General features: G+C 48.6%; 1 protein-coding gene across 2 annotated transcripts in view; it reads right to left on the reverse strand.

The window, feature by feature from the left end:
• ERCC4 (ERCC excision repair 4, endonuclease catalytic subunit) overlaps positions 1-23,907 on the reverse strand; it is a 469,013-nt gene that overhangs the window by 151,986 nt on the left and 293,120 nt on the right. For both annotated transcript variants that reach the window (XM_069647829.1, XM_069647830.1), the window contains exon 9: positions 14,858-14,950. In XM_069647829.1, the coding sequence (XP_069503930.1) occupies positions 14,858-14,950 (93 nt within the window). The remainder of the gene's footprint in view (positions 1-14,857; positions 14,951-23,907) is intronic.

Below are 23,907 nucleotides of genomic sequence, written 5' to 3' on the forward strand. Positions count from 1 at the left end.
CCTGCGATTGAAAAATCGACAACATCTCCTTTCGGAAGGAATCCCATTCCTCCGGAGTAGAATGCTTGGTGGGACAAGCAACCCGCTGACGGGCGGAGTCCTCGGAAGAGGACGGGGAAGGCGACCTGTGCCGGCGCTTCCTGGAGTGCCTCGACGAGGCAGAGGAATGGCGGGACCGACTCCCAGACCGAGAACCCCCGGACTCACGACGACGATGATGCGGAGAGTCGCCCCTCGAATTGTCCGTCGAAAGACCAGTGGAACGCGACGTCCGGGGCTTGGCCACCTTACCGACCGACAGCTTCTTCTTACGCTCCCGCAAGGCCTTCGAAGTGAGCGATTGGCAGTCGCCAGTCATCTGTATCATGGTCCTCCCCAAGGCACCAGAGGCAAGCGTCGTGCGTATCCGTCAGCGACATCTTGGACCCGCACACCCGACGCTTCTTAAACTCGGACCGCATGGTGGAAGAAGCCGAAGACATCATACCGATGTAGCAATGAAGAAACAGGTTCGAAGAACCGAAAGAACAGGATTCAGTAGAATCGAGGCGAGCCGAGATCTCTGAAGCGAACATGTTCGCGGAAAAAACGGAACTGAGGCTATGGGCATCGTGCGTCCTACTTATAACATCCGGTGACGTCAGTTCGACGGAGGCCCTCGAGGACAGCGTATCGACGTCATTGAAGCAGGACGCCGAAAGATTTTCCGAAGCAGCACAGCTGTGGTGATTACTGTCATAGATATGTAACACATCGGAGGACCCAATCCCCTCGAATTTTCCCCTCAAAGGACATGATCACAGCCATCAGAGGCCCTTGGAGCATTTTCTCAGCAGAGCAGTGACCTCGGCATGGTGGTACCAACACCTAAATTGTAGTTGCACTGCACAGCCTCCTGGAGTCAGAAGAAGGGTTCTCAGGTCGAACCAGTTAGCATTCCACTGCATCTCCGTCACAACCTGGTCTGGTAGAGCACGGACAGCAACTTACGGATAGGCAGGCCCTTACGTCAGCTAGCTCTGCAGGTTACCATCACCACAGACTCATCCCTAGAAGGATGAGACGCTACCTTGGAAAGCCAGTGTCCACGGAGAGGGTTCTGTCAGGAGCAGGTGGCCCACATCAACTGGCTCGAGTTGATGGCCATCTGGCTCTCCCTCAAAGCCTATCTGGTGGTCATCTGAGCCTACCAGAACTCAGAGAACGACGTTTTTTCTCATTCGCCAATCTGGTGGTAAAAGGACATTTAGCGGGCCTCACCAAGCTCTACCCGCCCATCAAGAAGCCACACCTCGTGTGGGACCCCAACATAGTGTTGGGCGCCTTGGCGCATAAACCCTTTGGACCAATGGCGTCCGCAGACATCAGGCTAGTAACTATTAGGACAGCCCTCTTGGTGGGTCTTAAGTCTGCATGCTGTGTACGCGAAATCCAAGCTTGGAAGGCATCTGAGCCATACACTACCTTTCACAGGGACAGGGTGGTACTCGGGACGCTCCCGCATACTTACCGGAGGTAGTCTCTGCGTTCCATCTAAATGAGGAGATAGTACTTCCTACTTTCTTTGCAGACCCTAAGGACCATGCTCAGAGGGTTCTGCACAGTCTTCAGTTTAGACTAGTGCCAAAGTTCTATCTGGACAGGACCAAGAGCTTCCGCAGGTCTGGGGCTCTATCACCTTCGGCGTGTCAGGGCCAGGATATCAGGCTTCCAAGGCCTCCATAGCACGGTGGATGGTGGCCTCCTCAAGGAGGCCTAGGAGGGGCAACACAAACCGCTTCTGGCAAACATGTATGCCCTCGCAGTCTGAGTCATGGCCACTACGGTCACCTTCCAGGGACACGTAGCGTGGCGGGTCATCAGCAGGGCGGCCATTTAGGCCACTCCCTCAGCTTTCTGCAAGCACTACTTTTGGGATGCCGGCTCCAGGTCAGATGCAGAATTCTGGCAGGCAGTATTAAGGAACTTGTTTTCTTAAGGAGGGTCACCTCTCCACCCTAGGGTTGCATTCAGTTGTAATCGCCCATACAGTATGGAGGAAAAGGGATGGGACGTAGGAGTAATTAAACATTGCTCACCGTAGTGACTAACGTACTCTTAGTCCATAGTCCCCTTTCCTCCATACGTCCCACCATCCTCCCCCTAATAAAACTGGAGTCACTTGGGCAACTGTAATATTGTCAATGCCTCAATGGGGACTGATGAGTGGCTCCCAGGGCCGCACCCCCGCGCGCCTCTAAATTTAGGGGAAGAAGGGTTTTTTTTCTGGTGAAAAGGGTTCTGTCTCCCATCCCTAGCGAGGGACGACCATACAGTATGGAGGAAAGGGGACTAAGAGTATGTTAGTCACTACGGTGAGTAACTTGTAATTTATTCTTTAAAACCTGTTTTGGTTACACCTGCTTAACAATGTATTTTCTTTAAGAAGACCCAAAGTCTGAGACCCTTCTGTTTGTTATGTCACAGTGCCTTGGCATAGACGCTGAATGGATTATGCTCACCTTTGAGCGACTGTCATCCATTTCGAATCGCACCACAAGCATCAAGGCTTTGGTGTTAGAACTCGTCTGAACTGTGTCCTTTTTTGTTTTGTTCTTAATCTTTTGGATGCCAGATGAGTTCTACATAGCATGACTTGACGCTATGTAACTGGAGGTTGACTGAGGAAACTGATGTTTCCTGCATTAACAATGACTCTGTTTCACTTTCAAAGCTGATGCTCGTCTCCTGGACCTCAAGGCATTCCCTGGGACCGGTTGAATCACCCAGAGATTCCTACGCCTTCATAGCATATGTGGCCCAGAGCTTTGTTATGTACTCCTTTAGGGTCTTAGGTTTGAGGAACTAACAGGTTTGGCACTTTTCCTCTTTATGATCCAGCGAATGACAACTGTTGCACACAGGGTGCGTGGCCTTCCAGGGGAATGTAGAATAATGAAAGGGAGAGTATTTAAATGGTGCAACAGATTCCACGCAAATCACTCTGAAACTCTGACTGTTTAAATATGATTTTATTTTTGGGAGCCCTGGGGCCATACCTCTACCCCCTACCCCCCGCTAGTCCGTTGGGGTCAACTCCTTAACCCAGGTGTCCATGACCCCAGGTTAGTTCTACTGAATGGTAACCCCTACTGTCTCATTTATTACCTTAGGCTATATAGGTCTCCCTGAAATGATGGCTCTCTAAACTCCTTCAGGGAACAATCTAACTTTCCCAACTCTTGCCTAATTAGTTATTCTAAATGGAGTGTGATGTGCCTTTCAGACACTCAGGGCTGTTGCTCAGGCAATCATTCCCCTCTTCTCTTCCCTCTGATGGGGTCTCCTCCCTACTCCCCCTGCTCACTCCTCCCTCCCTTATCATCCTTCTCTTTCCCTCGGATGTCACTCGTACCTTGCCTCCACCTTTTGATCTCACCACTACTACTTCTCACCTTTACTATTACTCCACCAGACTACTACTATTCGTCATCCACACTAATAATGCTCCACTGCCACACTACTACTCTTTCCCAATACTACTCCCCGACTCTACTTCTACTCATCCTACAACACTGCTGCCCCATCCTACTCGACAACTCTTCCTTCTACACCACTGATCCCCTCCTACTGCACTACTCCTCCTCCCATAACACAACTACCCCTACCACTCCACCCACTCTGTACAACACCACTATCACTCAAACACCACAACTTCCCAAACACTCCTTACACTAAATACACTAACCTCACTTGGTTCACATTCACTCATACTGCAGTACCCTTCCACTCACTAAACCAATACCTCATTTGATACAATATCCTCCACACTCCACCGCTTCCTCATTCCTCTTGCTGGTCTCTTGGTCTCCTTCTCCGCCTACACCCGGACAACTCACACCTCTGTTTCACGTCCTATTCCTTACACTTCCACACTTTTTCTGAGATTACCCAACTCTCCCTGACCAATCCTGCTGCGCCATCCCGGCCCGGGAGGTGTTCCAGACTAAACAAGGCATAAAACCCATGGTAAGCCCCACCCACTTCTCCCGTGTGGGCATGCAGCAGTAGTCGATAGACAGTTTGTGAAGTTCAATTATCAAGTTTCTCTTTGGCGTGCACTGCTGGCCTCCCCTAAGGTAAGTGCCCCCAGGGGAGGGTCTGGGTCCCTTGGGATAGTCTCTGGTGGTCCAGTGGGCTCTATGTAGCCCAGGCCAGCTACTCATTACAGCATGGGGGCGGAGCGCGATACGCTTTACTGCCATGTAGCCGCAGCTGTGGATCTCTACCTCTCGCTTGTCATGCCCTTCACTGCTCCTAAGAGAGCATAGAGGATTGTCCTATGAAAAATGGGTCTTTGGTTTGCGTTGAGAGCTGGCTGCTCTTTCTGGCTCTGCTGGTCTGCCAATTGTTGAATTTGTAGGAAAAAAACAAACATTCTGGGGAGCATGGTGTTTTTGGGGCATGGTGTGAGATGAAGGATTACTGTAGAACATCATGCTGGCGCAATGGTAAGAGTAATCGGTTGGGTCCCCCCAGCGGTCTTCCCCCTCTGGGCCAAGACTGGCTCTGGATTGTTTTATGGTACGCATCCCCATCACCATCACCGTCCCTGTCAAGGACAGGATACTGGCCTTGTCACAAAGGGTTATTCTCCATGGGCACCAAGAAGAACATGGGAGCAAATATATTTGGAAACATGGGGCTGTGGGGGCATTCTACAAACTGCCTGGGTGTATGTGATATCTTTTCCCCACTCACCCTACTATGAGCCTTTCAGTGTGGAGTTGTCGAGAGCCGCAGTCTAGTCGCTCTGGTTGGTCTGCTTCGAAGTCGATGTTTAATCGTATTCAGTCTCAAATTTGAGCAAATGCTGCAAACTAATAGCGGTTTTGATCACTATATTAAAGCTCTGCGTGTAAGCGGCCAATCTTATGACGGGGGAAAAAAACAATCTGAGGACGACGCCAGAGGGATCATAGTTACTTGTACACAAAGTAGGGATAGCGTGACAGAACACCAGTGTTGACGTCTGTGAGGAACCTGAGGGCGTCCTCACTTCCTTCTCACCAACATCTTCTGCTCAGGTGGCCAGGGAAGGGCCCCTGCTCTTGGATCCCGACCCTGGGGGTGGAGATGCAAGGGAGGATCACCTCAGTAGGGGAGACTTGGTGAATGGTAGCGGGATGTCCTTGAGTGAGAGACGGTATCCCCCATTTCCATTCCATGATGAACCCTCATTCCCAGCCGCATTTATGGGATATTGTTAGCCTTTTCCCATTGTCCAGGATAACACCAGAAGAGGAGGTCCACAGGCGAGACAGGGTATCCCCTTTTCCTTGTAAAAATCAACCTCATCCTCCCCCTGCCTTGATAGGCTAATGTCAGTCACTTCCCCTCATTTCCCTTCATTCATACAACTATAGTACTTGGACGAGAAAGAGGCGACTAAGAATTGTACACACTAACATGTCATTTCACCACTCTGGTACTGAGACGAGGAAGAGAGGCCTGCAGACAGTGCAGGGTCAGGCATGTACAGAGAACTCTATGGTCAGGCAATTGGGTTTGAGGACGTATAGAAACGGGAGAGAGCAGCACGAGAGAGACCAGCAGGAGGAGAGAGACCAGCAGGAGAGAAGCCTGATGTTGCGAGTCTCAGGGGAAAGGAATCCTGTGGAGAAGGAGGCTGCAGAGGAGGGTCTGGTCGGGAAGCCAGGATGACGGCAAGTTCCCCGAAGAGACTGTGGTGTCGAAGACTGGGCGGGCTGTGAGAGGGCGATAGTGGTGGGAGCCTCCCTGGTCGGGTGCCCACAGAACGAGCTGCGGGGCATGGATGAAATCCAATTGCTGCAAGTTACTGGCAGCAGCGCGGGAAGCAAGTCGAGCTGCCGGCAAGCCACAGAAAGAAGACTGGAGTGCAAGCGGGGCTCACAATACAACGGGGATGTATGTGCAGAACAGAAAAGCAAAGCAGCCACCCATAGGAGCCGCTAGGGACCGATGGGTAAAAATAAGGGAAAACTTGAACCTGCGAGCTCCTGACGGCTGTTAGAGTGCAAAAGTAATTGCTGCATGAACTAATGGAGATGTGCAAGATGCTGTGAACCCAAGGTGAAGGGTTGGGACGAACAATACGAATACCAGGAACAGGAAGAGGGAGTCAAAGGCTGGTCCAGGACATGAGAACCGCAGGCGGACTAAGACTCTAGGTGACCCAGTGACCCGGGAAGTACGAGATATGAGACCATGCTGTCGCGGAAGGAAAGAGGACCACGTAGCCGCCACAGAGCAGGAGAAGCTCCAGGATGGTACCAGAGGCCCGCGTACGAGCCCAGCTGCCTCAAGGCAGCAGACAACCAAGCAAACCGCTCCACAAAGTACACAGGTAGCCAGGAAGGTGCCGAAGGAGGTGGTGGCACGAGTCAGTAGACTGGGAAAGGAGGATTTAGGACCCTAAAGCAGAGGAAGAGAAAGAAAAAGAAAAAAGTACATGGAATTGTACCAAGGCCTGGCAGGAGAGTGAACCAAGCCCACGGACAGGAAAACTAAGATTGGAACGGAGAGTCTCAAACCCGCACCCAAATAAAGAGAACTGGAACTTGGACAGTTCATAAAGTGCTTGACAGGTATTACCCAAACTGTTCGTTTACAATTGTTCCAATGAACAATTTACCGAATTTAAAGGGTCACATATATATATATATATATATATATACATATATATATATACATATATATATATATATATATATATATATATATACATATACAGGTTTTGGGGGGTCTGCCGTTGGGTGGGGGGTTCCCCCCGCATATATGTTACAATTGACCTTCACAATTCAGTCAATTGTGAAAAGGTCATTTGTAATTCGAAAAGTTGTAAAACGAACAATTCGTATACAACCGCTTGACAGGTTAGTGAACCAAACCTGTATGACCCACTGCAGCCTGGGGAGTACATCCAGGCTACTCTTCTTCATCGCAGTACTTGTTGAAAGGGAACCAGGCCTGCCCACCAGTGTCAAGGACCCACTACAGCTTGGGAAGCATCCATGCTACTCTTCTTCGTCAACGCGGTACTTGGTGAGAGGAAACCAGGTCTGTCCACCAGAGTCAGGGACCCACTACAGCTTGGGGAGTGCATTCAGGTTGTTCTTCATTGCAGTATACGGCGAGAGGAGGCAAAAGCTACCACCCAGGGTCTCAGACAGCAAGAAACTGCATTGTAAGCCTGAGAAAGTCTAGGGGAAGGGAGACATCTTCCCCACCCCCCACAGCAGCCAAGGAGTGGCTGAAACCACTTTCTGAAAGTCTCAAGACGAACTGCCTTTTGTCTAGGGGAAGGGAGTCATTCCTCTGGACCAAGACAACCTCTCCTTTGACTTAGTTAGCTTAGTGTGTAAGGGACAGAGTTAGGATTTTAACACTGAAAATTGGGACTTTTGCTTTGGACATTCGGATACTAGTTATTTCAGTTGAGGCAGGGAAACCCCTCTTATTAGGCTTTTCTTTTCCTTTTTAGCTTTGAATAAAAGTTTATATCAAACACTATCACCCCCTACGTGTCAGTGTTTACTTCTGCAACCTTACACTTCCCAACACACACACACAATGTGCACTTGTAACAGTAAAGTGGCAAGAGAAGAGAATAAGAAGCTATATATTACAGCATGCCTTATAATTTTAAATGTAGGAACCTGACTTGAGCTGATTTTCCCTAACAGATCCGTAAGGTATTCAAAGTCTCAAAAGAGTACATGTTCAGATAAGCATCTGATTGGGGTTAGCAAGTCCAAAGTTAACATGTACAAGTTTTGCCAAAGCCAACATGTGAGTAACACGTCTTAAAAACACCTGAAGACATTAGGAAAGTAAGGAACAAGTTACTTACCTGTAACTGTTGTTCTCCAGTATGGGTCTGGCATGGATTCACATGCTCATGAAAATTCCCCGTCGTCAGGCCGGGAATCCTCGGTATAGAAAAAAATCAGTATCAGTTTAGTTTCTGATCTGTCTTTCTTAGTAGTAACCAATCACTGGTCTCTGGGTCATACTGCCCCCAGCCAATGACTGCCCTCTCCCTAAGCCCCGCCTCTGGCAGTCATCCTCAGATTTGGTAGCACGTAAAGTGGCAGTATGACCAAGTGAAGAGCCGCAGAGGGGTAGGCAGGAGGGTTCGCATGTGAATCCATGCCAGACCCATGCTGGAGCACAACAGTTACAGCTAAGTAACTTGTTCCTTCTCCAGCATGGGGTCTGGCATGGATTCACATGCTCATGAATAAGAGAATACATAGCAGTATACACATGCACAACCACGGAAGGTGGCACAAGGCTCAATATCAAGCAATACAACAACTCAACATTAAGCAACTCTTACCTCCTCACCAGGCTCACCTTAGGCGAACAGGTTGCGCAGCACTGCTTGGCCGACCATAGACTCCTCCCTGGAGTCCCGATCGACGCAGTAGAATCTTGTGAAGGTGTGCGTCGACCTCCACATCGCAGCCCTGCAGATGTCCAGCAGGGGCACACCAGACAGGAACACTGTGGTAGCAGGGATCGCTCTAGTCGAATGGGCTCTCGGACGGCCGGGCAGCGGTCGGTTTGCCAACCGGTGACAGTGCATGATGCAGCCAGAGAGCCATCTGGAAATGGAAGTCTTCGAGAGAGCCTTCCCTTGATTCACAGTCCCAAAGTTCACAAACAGCTGTGACGTCTTCCGAAAACTCTTCGTGCGGTCCACGTAGAACTTCAGCGCTCTAGCTACATCCAGCGAGTGCAAAGTCCTCTCGGCCAGCGACAAAGGCGACGGGAAGAAAACTGGCAACACCAATGGCTCGTTGAGGTGGAAGTCTGACGGCGCCTTGGGCATAAAGGAGGGGTGCGTCCTCAGCACCACCCTCGTGTCATGAAAAGTCAAGTATGGAGGCTTGCAGGATAGGGCCTGGATCTCTCCCACTCATCGTGCGGAGCTGATGGCCACGAGGAAAGCTGTCTTCCATGACAGGAACTTCAAAGGCGCCGAATGCATAGGCTCGAATGGGGGCCCCCCCCATGAGCCTGGTCAGAACCACATTAAGCTCCCACGCCGGGGCAGGAGCCTTCACCGGCGGGAATGATCGGAATAGTCCCTTCATGAATTCTTTCACCAGGCGATGAGACCACAAGGACGCCCGTCCCGTAGTCCTGGTATATCGGGAGATTGCAGCCAGATGTATTTTGATGGAGGCGTGAGCCAGTCCAGCTTTGGCCAGCGACAGTAGGTACGGCAGTACTTGAGGGGCCGTAATCCGCAGAGGGTTAATCTTCTGTGCACTGCACCAGACAGAGAACCTCTTCCAATTATGTCCGTAGCACTTGAGTTGAGGACGCCCTGGCCTTTGCAAGAACCTCTCTGCAGTCGGCCGGGATGTCGTACCCTCCAAACTCTAGTGCTGCAGGAGCCAGGCCTGCAAGTTCATCGACTCCAGGTTGTGGTGAAGAATGGCACCTCCTTCTCTGGAGAGAAGGTCTGCGTCTGTCAGCAGCTTGACTGGTGTGGATGTTGACAAGTCCAGAAGGTCTGGGAACCAGATCGGTCTCGGCCACGCCGGTGCGACGAGGATCATCCTGCACCGGGACCTCTTGAGCTGGTTGATAAGCCGGAGCAGCAACGACAGCGGAGGGAACGCATGAAGAAATAGGCCGTCCCAGGGGAACGAGAAAGCATCGCCCATGCTCCTCGGCTGGGGGAACCTGCTGGCGAACCTCTGGCACTTGGAATTAGTCGCCGTCGCGAAGAGATCGATTTGGGGTTCGCCCCATCGTCGGAAGAGTCGATCCACTTGATCCTGGCGTAGTTCCCACTCGTGGCACGAGCGCAGCTCCCTGCTGAGTGAGTCGGCGATCGTGTTTTTTATTCCTGCCAGATGAAGAGGCACCAGAAACATCTGTTGGGCGACGGCCCAATGCCACAGATCCTGGGCTTCGTTGGATAGGGCCGGGGACCTGGTTCCAGCCTGCTTCCAGATGTAGAACATCGTGGTGGTGTTGTCGGTGAAGATCCTCAACACCTGGCCCTTGAGGGACGGAAGAAAGGACCTGAGGGCCCAGAACACTGCGCAGAGCTCCAAGATGTTGATGTGGAGTGACTTCTACTCCGGGAGCCAAAGGCCTCTCGAGTGAAGATCTCCGGAGTGCGCTCCCCAACCTTCCGTCAACTGGTGAGCTGGGGTCTGAAAGTCTGTGCCCGCCGACAGATGGGAGCGGGTACCCCACAACCGGATCGCCTGACGGAATGTCTCGTTGAGAGGGATCCTGTCCTTGAAGCTGCCCGTCGACTGGATCCAGCGGGCGTCGAGCAACTTTTGTAAGGGGCACATCCGAAGCCTGCAAAGGCGCACCAGATAAATGCAGGAGGACATCATCCCGAGGAGGGACTTGATAGATCTTACCCTGGCCATGTCCGTGGCCAGCAGACGCTGCACCTTGCCCAGAATGGTCCTGGTCCTTTCCTCCGACGGCGAGGCCAGCCGCGCCACTGTGTCGAGCTTGGCTCCCAGAAACCGGGCGACTTGCGACGGAACCAGGTGGGATTTTGGAAAGTTGATGGAGAATCCTAGGTCCGTGAGCAGCTGGACGGTCTTCGCAGTGTGCTCCACGCCGAGCTCCCTTGTCCTTGCCCGGATGAGCCAGTTGTCCAGGTAGGGGTAGACGTGGATCCCCTGTAGGCGCAGCCGCGCCGCCACTGGTGCGAGGCACTTGGTGAACACCCTGGGTGCCGACTTCAATCCGAACGGGAGGACCTTGAACTGGTAGTGCCGCCCTTGGACCACGAACCTGAGGAACTTTCGGTGTCTTTTTAGAATGGGGATGTGGAAGTACGCATCCTCCAAGTCCACCGACGACAGGAAATCGCCCTCCTCCAGCTGTCCCAGCACGTGCTGGAGGGTGACCATACGGAACTTCTGTGCCTTGATGTACTTGTTCAGTCGTCGCAGGTCCAGGATGGGGCGCCATCCTCCTGTCTTCTTTTTTACGAGGAAGTACCTTGAGTAAACTCCAGAGCCCCAAAGTCTCTTTGGGACGAGCTCGATGGCACCCTTCTTGAGCATCGCCCTTACTTCCAACAGTAGTTGAGGGACGTGATTTTCCTTCCTGGCCACGGGAGGAACGCGAGGGCACTTCTTCTGAAACTCGATGGCGTGCCCTTGGGCCAGGGCTTCCAGCACCCAACGGTCGGTGGAGATGGACTCCCACACGCTGACGAACCTCGCCAGCTGGCCTCCCACCGGGGTGCTTCGGCGGGGGCCCGACCCCACGGTCGGATCAATCTTGTTTGGAGGCCGCCTTGCCTCCTTGACCTCCCTGTCGGCGACGACGGGCACCACCTGACTTGCCGCACCCCCTGTAGGCTTCCTGGGACGAAGATCTTGCCGCTTGGAGGTACGTGGAGGAGTCACTGCCGGATCCCTTGGAGGCACCTTGTCTGCCTCCGGAGCTCCAAAAGGACGGCCGTCGTTGTTGGAGCACTCCCAGTGCCCGGGCAGTCTCTGTGTCTGTCTTGATGGCCTGAAGGGACTCATCAACCGCCTTCCCAAACAGGTTGTTCCCGTCGAAGGGCATGTCCAAAACCTTGGTTTGTACGTCCTGGCGGAAATCCGTGGCCTTGAGCCATCCTCGTCGTCTCAAGCAAACGCTGTTGCCCAACTGACGGAAACCGGTGTCGGCGATGTCCGTTGCCACCGTGATGGCGTGGTCCGAAGCAATCTCACCTTCCTGTAGGATTTAAAGAACCTCAGCCCTTTTGGCGTCCGGAAGGAAGTCCAACAGAGGGGCGATTTTGAACCACAACTCCCTGTCGTAGCGGGCTACCATAGCCAGGGCGTTGGCCGCCTTGATAGTCGTCGCTGCAGATGAGATGATCCGTCCCATCGTGTCCAGCTTCCTGCCCTCGCCGTCAGGCGGGGAAGTTGATGTTGAGGCCGATGCCCCCCCAGCTTTCTTCTTTGCCGCCGCCGAGACGACCGAATCCGGGGTAGGTTGCGCCCGAAGGCACAAGGGGGCAGCGTCGGGGACCCGGTACTTCTTCTCATACCGGTTCCTCTTTGTCGGCGCCGTGGCAGGGTTCTTGAGGAGGGCAAGCCCCTCATCCCAGATGTCATCAAGAAGCGGTACAGCGAGGACCGTCTTCCTTTTAGCCTTGCTTCGTTGGTAAAGGAACCCTTCCTTCTTCTCTTCTGGGCAGAGCTGGAAGAGCTCGGATGCCCTGGAAATCATGGCATGAAAGGATCCAATCTCGTCGGGCAGGGACGCCCGAGCAGGGGGCGACGGGGGACATGTCCCGTCGTCGCCTGAAAAAGCACGAAAACGCAGCAAAAGCACGAGGACTCCCAACACTTGAACGTGCGGTAAAAATCTGAGGATGACTGCCAGAGGCGGGGCTTAGGGAGAGGGCAGTCATTGGCTGGGGGCAGTATGACCCAGAGACCAGTGATTGGTTACTACTAAGAAAGACAGATCAGAAACTAAACTGATACTGATTTTTTTCTATACCGAGGATTCCAAGCCTGATGACGGGGAATATTCATAAGCATGTGAATCCATGCCAGACCCCATGCTGGAGAAGCAGAATTAAGGGTACACTCCAAATTCCACCGCACCAGGGGTTTCCCATGGAGGCATCATAGGCTAGAACCCAGCAGATCATAGCCAGGTAAGGGTAGTACAAGAAGGGACTTTGCGCTCATTCAATCCCTAAGGGCAAGGAGGCACAAATAAGGGTAGGCGCACACACACCTCACTCTGATTTTCTAGTTGACCATCCCTAGGGCACACAGAATTGCTGGTGACACTTTCTTCAGTCAATGATTCTGCCGATGGGAGTCCAGGAATCAGAAGTGCAGTGGCTGAAATTGTTGTGTAGACTGGTATGGCTATGAGGCAGTTTCGATCTCTGGTTCTGGGACACCTCAAGCTCAGACAGACTTGGAGCTGGGCAGGCTAGACGCCGCAGCAGAGCAGCCACCATGACTCACTCAATGAGGATTGACTACCAGGCCACAGTGGTGAAAGAATGTGGCGAGGAAACCCGCTCAGGGATCAATAGACTTTACTTGTGGCGGTGGAAAGAAACATGATTCAGGAAGCCCCCTTTTTACAGTTGAGAGCAACAGCAGCAATTTTCCTGCCCATCAAGTTGATGATCTGCAAAGTCACCCGGCTTCAGTTGAGGACGGCAACCAAAGCAGCAGAGAGGTCTGGTCAATGAACGGTCACACTGCAGGATGATCCAAGGACCCTTCCGAAGTCCATGGATGGCAGGGTACTAATGGAGGATCAGTTGTTCCCAATGGCCCAAGGGAGAAAGGAGGCACCATTGAGTGTCTTCCCTTGTCAGAGGACAGGCAACAGAATACACTAGTGGATGGCTTGGACAATGTTGGTTCGCTTCCATAGCAGTCCTCCTGGTCTTCCTCAGCAGGCTTCTCATCTTCATACTCAGTTATTGTGGGTGAACTACAGATTATCTGTAGGGCTCCCCTTCTTATGCAAAATCTAGAGTGGTCGGTTACCCCAGCCTACCAATGGCAAGAATCTACAACATCCAAACAGGTGAGGGATGTCCAAACATTGCCACCCAAAAACACCACATCTACCAAGTGGTCGAAGTGTACGAAAAGAGGTAGTGGAGGATAGCTCAGCGGCAGTCCCGGAGGATAGCTCAGCGGCAACGTGATCGCCTTGGAAACAAGACGACACAAAGCAACACCGGTCCGATCCCCAGGTCCACGCTTAGAAACCTCTGGTTAATAAGCGCATTATAAATACGCAACTAAGATAAAAATAAATTCCTGTAACAGTGCCTTGATGCCCCCGGGCTGTGTGAGCGCTTTAAAAATGCAAATAAATAAGTTCCCTACTGGCCTGCACCGCTCCCCACAAACCCCATCGCCACACCCCCTCCCACGCACAATACAAAGCCCAAAACACATGTTCCTGCTGTTTAAGGGAACGTCCAGTGCAGTGCACTGAAAGTGCAAGTTTCAATTTCTTCCTACACTTTTATTTTAAAACAAAACCATTCCGGAACCATTTCTTTTTAAAATAAAAGTATAGGCACAGTGAAACTTAATTAAAATAAGTAGATGAGCACAGCTCCCAACTGATTCCACCCACTTCGACCACTGCATCTACCCAGCAAGCGCCACTTCCCGGGAAGGATGTGTATTGGGGAGAGAGACCCTAACCAGTTTAGTCACGCAAAGGTACTTACCCAGGAGTTCAGGCTGGACCGCGTAAAAGTTCATGACCTTATATAGTTTCCCAACTTCGCCAGAAGATGACCAATAAAGAAAGATGGCCAAAGGACGGGGCTTAAACCACATCAAGTAACCATTTTGAAAGCACAGTGCTTGAAATATAATCATGGTGTACTCTAAAACATAATGCTTTGTTAGTGCTAGAGGAAGCAGCTAAGTGTCAACTCTTATTTTCTCTGTCCAACAGTATGTTTTATACAGAGCCCTACATTAACCATATTTGGGGGAGTTAGTTTGATGGCTGCAATAAGATTAGATGTGGACAGCCGACATGAATTATTATACCAATGCTTTTTTCTTGGTACGAACACCTTCCTTCTTTCTCGACTCAAAGGATGATCCACGTGATGGTAGTAAATGCTTGTATCCTGACATAAAGGTCAATATCTTTGATGTTGCTTAAACAAAATGAATGAAATCCATAGCAACCAGGAAATCATCAGTTTCTTTCAGGAGACAATGAACCCACGTGATATTTACAGAAATGTTAACATCTTGGCCTCACTTGTATTTGTAAATTTGCTCCCATCTGATATTTATTGTAGTAAATATTTTAACGGCATGCATATTACCGAATCAGCTTTTCAAATGCTTCTTTTTCCTTCCTCAAAGCAGTTAGATACCTCTGCTCTTCCGTTGAACCTCCGTAAACTAGGAAATACACCCTACACAAACAAAAAAGAGATGGGTTAAGAAAATGTGAGAAAACTACAAACAAGTCTGACCATAAACTAGACCAGCACCACTTGAGATCAGTAAAACAGTGGAATAATGAAGATGTTTTTAGAAGAGCGTTTCTAAATTAATTGCGCTTCTATTTACACTGTTTATATTCTCCTGGTTATAGCCCTTAAAAGAGTCAATACAAATGGAGAAGTTTGTACAGATCCCGACTCCAAACACATGCAAGGGATGTGAGCTTTAACAGGTGGGGTCAGATGAGAAGTAACATCTGCCAAGAATGGTACGTTTAGGGAGAAGTGCAAAGGCTTGCGTTTTGAAGAAGCAGAAATACGCCCATTGGCAGTGTCAGTAAGCATTCTAACAAATATGCAAAGCACTTATTGTTACAGGTCTTAAAGCCAGTTACTGAAGTGAGAGAAATTGTGTGTGCAGCGAAAAAGACCCAGGGCAACACACTTGGTAAATAGCCCTGAAGAGATGACAAATGTTATAAAAGTGTGTCTTTTTGCCATTTTTCTCCATTAACTTCAATGGTCCCAAAGCATATCGGCCTTCTGTCTGATTTCTGACTGATTTTTGCGTATGAGAGGCATAGTTTTGTCTCACTCACCTGCTTCTCTCATTTCATTTGGAATGTACTGGCTCCCATGTGTCTTTGATTTCCACCTGTATTACTGCAGTGCAATACAAGCCACCTTTATTGATACATAGTGCCCCTTTCAGTTTCTTTAAGCAACATCCCGTTTACATATATAGTGTGTACTGAACAGGATGATGGCAGTGACTTTTTTCATCTTTTTCCCAGTGCACACTACTTTTTTAACCACAATAATCTAACAACTTGGCAGCGATGCGCAAGATCCTCAGATTGACCCCATGATGGTTTCCTTAAAGTCCTATGTTCACCTTTAACAATAACTTCTACATAATGTAGGGATCACTCATTTAAAACATTGTGTTGATCTATCGATCAGTACACAGGCTTTGGACCCCCAACTAGCCATGATATCTCCAGACAAAGCAAGGGTGTGAGTTTTGGGGGTGGGGGACAGGGGGGCTTACTAGCAAATGGAATGGGAATAACTGCACTAAATGTACAGCAGCAATCAAATATTTAAATGAACGGATTGATATCGACTGTCCTTATGACATTTTCCTGGTCTGAAATTTCAATAAAACCGTACATGCCTGCCACATGCCTGCCTAAAGAAAATGATGGGGAAAGCTTATCCTTCTAATCCTAAAATAGCTAGGCACTATTAGTATTTGAGTTGCTGCAGCAAAGCGAGAGAAACACCGGCTATTAAGGGAGCGCTCTCGAAATTGTATTAACAATCCCAGGATTATTATACATAAACGTAAGATTCTACAAAGATGTAAGAAGTATTTTAAAAGAATAAAATACCAATTGTATAACGAAGATAACCAGGTAGTGTTGGAGACCTTAAAAACAGCCAATTCTTCAAAGTTCTGGGAACTGACTAATAAAATGTCAGGAAAGATTGGCCCAGAAATATCGAGTTGCATTAGGGGATCAACATGGGTAGATTTTTATGAGGATAAATATGCAAAACTCGGTACTGAATCTGCAATAATTATTTCTAGACTAGCTTATATGGCAGTTGTTGATTCAGATTGGTCACAGGAAGACATTCTTTTGGCTATTAGAAAAGCTAAACCGTCTAGGGGCCCTGGACAACATTATCTCGACCTGCCATTAAGAAAGATCCTGTATTCTGGTCGGGAATCTTATTTCAATTTATTAGGGAAATTACGCAACCATTAATTATTCAAAATTCATGGCATATATCAACAATTATACCCATTTTCAAAAAGGTGGCCCCTTCCAACCCAGCCAATTATAGGCCAATAGCATCCTAGACTCGTCAAGTAAGATTGTTGCATCTATAGTTCTTGGGGTATTTAAATCAATGAGTTGTGCGTTTAGGGATCCTCTCACGTTTTCAAGTGGGGTTTAGGAGGTACCTTGGTTCATACGCTAAATGGTACTATAATGTTCCACATTTTAGCGGGGGTAAAATAAAGGTACAATAGGTGCAGTCTATATAGCTTCCCTTGATACAAATAATGCTTTAGACCTGGTTGATACAACGAAACTCTGGAATAAACTCCTGTCTTGGAACATACCTGCTCCTCTGGTCGAAGATGTTTCTCTCTTGCACCACAATACTTCTGTAAAAATTAGGCTCACTAAAGAAGGTTCATTGAGCAGAGCTATAAATACACGTTGGTCGCAAGCACGGTTGTGTTCTGGCCCCAGCACTTTTGTATTTATATATATCAGATGTTGAGAAACTGTGGTCCTTAGGAAAAACGTAACCGGTTAAGCTAGGTCGAACTGAACTTGGTTGGCTTTTGCAGACAACCTCATTCTCTTTCATCTGACGCCCATAGAGCTGCAAAAAAAACGGAACTTGTTTTCATGCTATGCTTTGGAGAATAACTTGCTAGTCAACGGCATTAAATCGAAAAATTGTTATCTATACCACTAAACAAAATCCTAAAACTATGATGTGGAAAGTAGGGGACCCACAGGTTGGAAAGGGTCCCTGCCAGAGATATCTGAGCTATAAGATATCGAATTATTGGATATCAAAGACAGACAGAGCTGGGACACAATTGCTAGCACAGTTTAAGAGGATTTACTCCAAAATGTGTAATTTTTATTATTATGGTATTTATTGAACACAGACCTAGCTTCGAGAAGCAACGGATCACTTTACAGTAGGTATACAACAGTACAGATGCATAACACGAGCGCTTTTCACAGGTAACAACTATAAGGGAGGCATGGTATCACAAGTATGACACTAACATTTAGAAATACAATTTCAAAACCTTTATTCAATTTTCGGGGTTTGTAAAAACTCCTGCTTTGCCCTATAGCTATGATGGGAGTAGTCTCGATCATCAAATAATAAAGAAAACACAGTCCTAGTCAGAAAGTGTGTAAAGGGGAATAGGTATGCAAAGAAAAGTCAGCATTTAAAAAAAGAATCAAGATGACTGAGTCAGCTCTCCTTCCCACATTGGACGGCACGGAATAAGTCAGCCCCCCATAGGCAGGCAGGCTCAGGTTATCAATAAACATTTAAAAACGTGGGTCAATGCAAATAAACAAAGCCTGCGTGTCCTTCCTCGTTAAAGTCACTGGTAGTCCAGTTCACCAAAGTTCTTTCACAGTTCAATAAAAAGTTCACGTATGTCTCCCTCTACTTAGACCTCCCAAAGCAAAAAGTACACGATTCAACATAGATCTCACTAAGCCAGGTTCGGACCTCGCAATCACAGCACTTGCAGGGGTTCCCTTCCCCAAGCTTTGTTCACATTTGTTAGGGGGTTCCCTTCCCCTAAATTATTTCACATTCCAGGTCTCCCTCAGTCAGGCCCGGACCTTTCACTGATGTCGACGAGTTTTGAATGTCACTTCCACTCTCCTATTGTGTTATTTGTCCCAGTGTCTCTTGGTCTTGGTAGTTCTGTACAATAAGAAAAAAGTTCAAATAAATCTTTCTCTACAAGCATTCATCTTTTTGACTTCCCCATTTTGCCGGGATTTATCTTTACATTATGCATTTCAGAGTTCATTCACTTTGCGGCTTTAATTCAGGAGTCGAGGTTAATACCACAGGCTTGGCCTCACCTCCCAAACTCTTTCGTTTATCCAGGAGTGTCGCAGGCATCCCTAAAACACAATGCAGTCTTCCTATCTGGGATTTGCGCCTCTCCCGGTTTTTCCGAGGCAACGACCTCCAGCAGGAAACTTCAGGGTTTCCCAACCCTTTGCTCTGGTCCCTCAATCAGTCGTTCTGCTCCAGTGGGTTTGTCTTTGCCCCAGAAGAACAAGTTACTTACCAACTGTAACGTTCTTTCGATTGGATGTTCCTCCCACGTATTCCTCATCTTACGATGTTCGTATCCCGGCTCTGCCGCTTCAGAATTATATTTTCACCAGAGGGTGATGTATTCGAGGCTGCGGAGTCGAAGTCCCTCGAAAGCCACCGTCGGGCGTCAACGTCATCAGTCGTATAAAGGGCTCGAGCAGCACCTGTTACCTCAGTTCTGTTTTACAGTGTTCATGGTCGCATCAGCTGATCAGGTTTTAAGTCCTCAGGCTCTTAAGGAAGTTAGAGTGCAACTGGCGTAAACTGTACAGAGGGGTAGGTTGGGAGGGTCGATGAGGAATACGTGGGAGGAACATCCAATCAAAAGAAGATTACAGTTGGTAAGTAACTTCTTCTTCAAATGGATTGTGTCCTCCCACGTATTCCTCATCTTATGATAGACTCCCATAGCAGAGGTAATTTTGGAGGTGGAGTACTAGACATTTTTATTATGGACTGAGTGAAGGACAGCTTTTGCAAATAGTCCTCCTTGATATGAAGTAGAGTCCAAACAGTAATGCTTTACAAAGGTGTGCATTGATGGCCAGGTAGCCACAGCACAAATATCCTGCACCGGGACACCCCTCTGAAGAACCGTGGAAGTTGCCATGCCTCTGGTTGAATGAGCCCTTAATCCATCTGGAGGCTCTTTCCCAGCTAATTTATAGCATTCAGAGATTGCCAGAATTATCCATCTGGATAGGGTTTGTTTAGACACTGCAAGGCCCAATTTGTGTCCAGTATACCCAACAAATAGTTGGTCACCTTGTCTAAGATTTGGCAATCTGGAAATGTAGAAACAGAGCCCTTTTTGGGTCCAGCCTATGTAATCTTTCTTCTTCCTTACTTGCATGAGGCGGAGGATAAAAGGAAGGCGAGACAATTTTTTTTGTGACAGATGAAAATCAGAAACTATTTTAGGCAAGAAAGATTGTTTGACTTTTAGAATAACCTTGTCCCTATGGAAAATGGAGTGAGGAGGCTTACAAGACAGTGCCTGCAACTCACTTACCCTGCGGGCTGAAGTTATAGCCACTAACAGAATTGTCTTAAGAGTGAGAAGTCTTAATGGGCAAGAATGTAAAGGTTCGAAAGGGGCACACATGAGAAATTTTAAGACTAGATTTAAATCCCAGATGGACACCTGAAAAGGTGTTGGAGAGTATATATTTGTCAGCTCTTTCAAGAATTAAATGACTAAAGGCATTTTAAAATAGGATGCCTCTTCCGAGGGTTGCTTAAAAATAGATAGCGCTGCCAAATATCCTTTGATAGTACCAACTTGGATCCCCAAATTGGCTAAATGTAAGAGAAAAGAAAGTACTGTTGGAGTATTACAAAGAAATGGATCCACATTCTTATCCCTGCACCAGTTACTGAACTTGTTCCAACAACATTGATACAGGGATTTTGGTGCTGGCCTTCTGGCTGAAAGCAAAATCTCCATTACGTCATCCGGGAGGTCCCAATCCTTATATCTTAGCCTCTCAGAAACCATGCATGAAGGCCGAATGTTTTGACCTCTGGATGGAGAACCCGGCCTTCCTCTCGCGAGAGAAGATCCTCTCTTTGTGGAAAACATCTTGGAGGGCAGATGGACATGTCCAGAAGGTCCGGGTACCACGTCCTCCTGGCCCAATCCGGGACAATTAGGATCATTGCTTTTTTGAACTTTCTCAACCTCCTGATTACTTGAGAAAATATGCAGTCCGCTATGAACATGTCCCCTTGAGCTCCTCTTGGGGGAAATTCCTTTGAGCAGTACAGTTCACACTTCCGGTTGGCACCGGTCACAAATAGATCCACTTGAGGGGTTCCCCAAAGGGCGAAGATCTCTTGAAGGACTTCCTGAGCTAGTTCCCATTCGTGGGAGACTGTGCTCTGCCAGCTCAGAGAGTCCGCCGTCATGTTCAGGTCTCCGGCTAGGTGAACTGCCGATAGAGAGATTCCTTCTTGCATTGCTCAGACCCAGAGCTGCATTGCCTCTCTGCACAGTGGAAGTGAATCTATGCCTCCCTCTTTTGTTGAGGTAGTACATGGCCACTGTGTTGTCCATCATTATCAGGATATTCTTTCCCTGTACAGAGTGCAGAAAAGCCTTCAGCGCTAGTCTGATTGCCCTCAGCTCCAAAAGGTTGATGTGTAGTTTGGACTCCGATGGAGACCAACGACCGCCGATTGTCAGATCGTTGGTGTGGGCTTCCCACCCCGTGAGTGATGAGTCCGTCACTACCGTTATCTCCGGCCATGGTTGCCAAAAAGGTTCTCCCTTGAGGATATTCTCCTTGCAAGCCCACCATAGGGGATCTTGAGCCACTTTGGTCGAGACTAGCATAAGATCTGACATCTCCCCCGAAAATTGGGACCATTGAGTCCTGAGGGCCCATTGAAGGGATCTCATCCTCAATCTAGCCTCTGGCACCAGTGCAGGATGCCCTGAGGCCTAGCAACCTTAAAATGTCGAATGCCGGTAGATGTTGGGCATTTTGAAACTTCATTACCATCTGCAGAATGTGGTGAGCTCTCTCCTTGGGAGGCGAGGCTTTCCCTGAAGAAGTGTCCAGGATTGCTCCGATGAATTGGAGTTTTTGGCTTGGAAACATTTGTGACTTCTTGTAATTGAGGGAGAAGCCCAGACTGTGTAAGAAGTGGCAGGTCAAGGCCAGATGTTCCTGGGCTTGTTCGGGTGAACTCGTCCTGATTAGCCAATCGTCCAGATAAAGGTAGACTTGAATCCCCCCTTTTCTGATACTCGCTGCCACAACCGCCATCAGTTTGGTGAAAACCCTTGGGGTGGTGGTCAGCCCAAATGGTAGAACCTAAAACTGATAATGAGAACCACCAATTGCGAACCTCAGGTACTTTCTATGCTTGAGATGGATTGGCACATGAAAGTAAGCATCCTCATCACCATCTTGAACTTGTCCTTCCTGAGGAACTTGTTCAAGTTTCTTAAGTCCAAGACGGGTCTCAATCCTTCGTCCTTCTTGAGGATGAGAAAATAGGGGGAGTACCAACCCTTGTTCCTCTCCGCCACAGGTACATGTTCTATTGAACCTTTCTCTAGCAGGGTTAAAATCTCCTGCACAAGGAGCGGGTCTGGAATTTTTACAGAGTTGGCTCCCGGTGGATGACCGTGAGGTCTTTGATGAAAAGGAAGGCAGTAACCATGGGTCACTATCTCCAGTGCCTAGGCATCTGACGTAATGCCCCGCCATTCGTCCAGATACCGAGTGATTCTGCCTCCCACCGGTGTCTTGTGGGTGAAGTCCTCAAAGTGGCTTTGCAGTAGCTACAGCAGTGGCTGAGGAGGTATTAGCCGCTGCTGAGGCTGATCTAGCACCACTCCCTTTTGTACCACGAAAGGGTTTTCTTTGTTGGCCTCTCTAACAGGCCTGCCCCCTCCCTTTTCCAAAAGAGGAATAGAAGCGAAAAGGGCGACTCTTCCAGGAAGATGAGCCTGTGTAAGTGTTGTTGAGGTTGCCTTATAGCGGCACTAAGTGATTTTGATGCCGCTTTTGAGGTCTGCAGCTTCTCCAAGCTTTCGTCCGCCTAGCTGCCAAACAACCGCAAGCTGTCAAAGGGCATATTAAGTAATCTAGATTGAACATCAGGTGTAAAGCCAGATTTCCTTAGCCATGCAAATCTGGGTAGGACCGTGCTAGATGCCATGGACCTGCTTACACTATCCGCAGTGTCCAGTCCTAACTGAAGGCATTCCTCCATAGCCTCTTTACCATCTTTTACTATAGCCAGGAAACCATCCTGTTCCTCACCTTCCAGAATGCGTTCAGCCGCTGATGACAGGCAGTCCCACAGGGTATATGTAAATCTTGCTAATGTGCAAGTGACATTAGTCGATTAAAGGGCCATGCTGCCCGAAGAAAAAAACTTTCCGGGCCCAGGCATTTTTATCATCCCTGTCTGGTGGTATTGATGGGTAAGCTGATTGCCTAGTGGAGGTTGCAGCTTGAACCACCAGACTTTCAGGGGAGGGATGTTTAGATAAATATTCTGGATCTGATAGAGACAGCCTATATTTTGGTACAAGTTTCTTATTCACTGCTGAAATTGAATCAGGAGTATTCCAATTTACCATCACCCTTTTTTGCAGTGCTTTATGGAATGGCAAAACAGGATCTTTTTAAAAGGACCTTCACTCAGGATGTCAGTCATGTCATCCTGGTCAAAATCTGGGGAAGCGGCCTTCCAACCCATAAAACCAATGACCCTTCCCATAAGATTCCTATAACTAGGATCAGCATGATCTGTGGGGTCTGCTCTTTCAAATTCCACTTCAGGTGAAGTATCTAGGTCACTGGCATTTTGGAGACAGTCAAAGATCTGTTATTTTAGAATGTGGGTCCACTAGCTCTTCAGGGACCTCTCTAGTTCCAAACCTAACTCCAGCTGAAGTGACAGAGGAGTGTTCTTCATATTTAGATGACATGGACCTGAACAATTCCTGTCTAGGTTGAGGATGGAAGGTTTTTTTCAGGTAAAGGTGGAATTGACCTAGGTATGGACAATGGCATCGACTTGGGTCATGGAATTAAAGAAGGCCTCGATAAAGGTGTCGAAGGCGTCGATAGAGAAGACGCTGGCTTTGACGGTGTTGAAGGAGGCTTTGATGCTGTCGAAGAAGGCTTTGATACAGCCAAATGTGTCGACTTCATTTTCGTCAGCGGTTTCGACGCTATGGTGGTCGACTGCGTTGAGTCGAGTTTTGGCTTCAATGTCGATTCCGCTAACCCCGATTTATGCACCAGAGGCTTTGACTTAGTACGAGGCGTCAGGGAACTTTCCCTTGAAGACACTCAACTCTTTTTCAACTCTCGCACGTTTAAATCTTGATTTTCCTCTGTCAATTTTAGAGTGGGTAGAGGCATGATCACCACGCAGCAACTTCGAGGGGGTCTGGGCCGCTTTCTCGAATATTTTAAGCATCAAAGCCCTGAAGGCCTCACATTTTTCTGGGGAATCGTGCTTTGATGGATAAATTACTCTCCTCTCAGAGGAGGGCGAGGAGGAAG

Source organism: Ambystoma mexicanum, chromosome 2q (assembly GCF_040938575.1).
Source record: "Ambystoma mexicanum isolate Mex_15411 chromosome 2q, UKY_AmexF1_1, whole genome shotgun sequence".
Classification (NCBI taxonomy): domain Eukaryota; kingdom Metazoa; phylum Chordata; class Amphibia; order Caudata; family Ambystomatidae; genus Ambystoma; species Ambystoma mexicanum.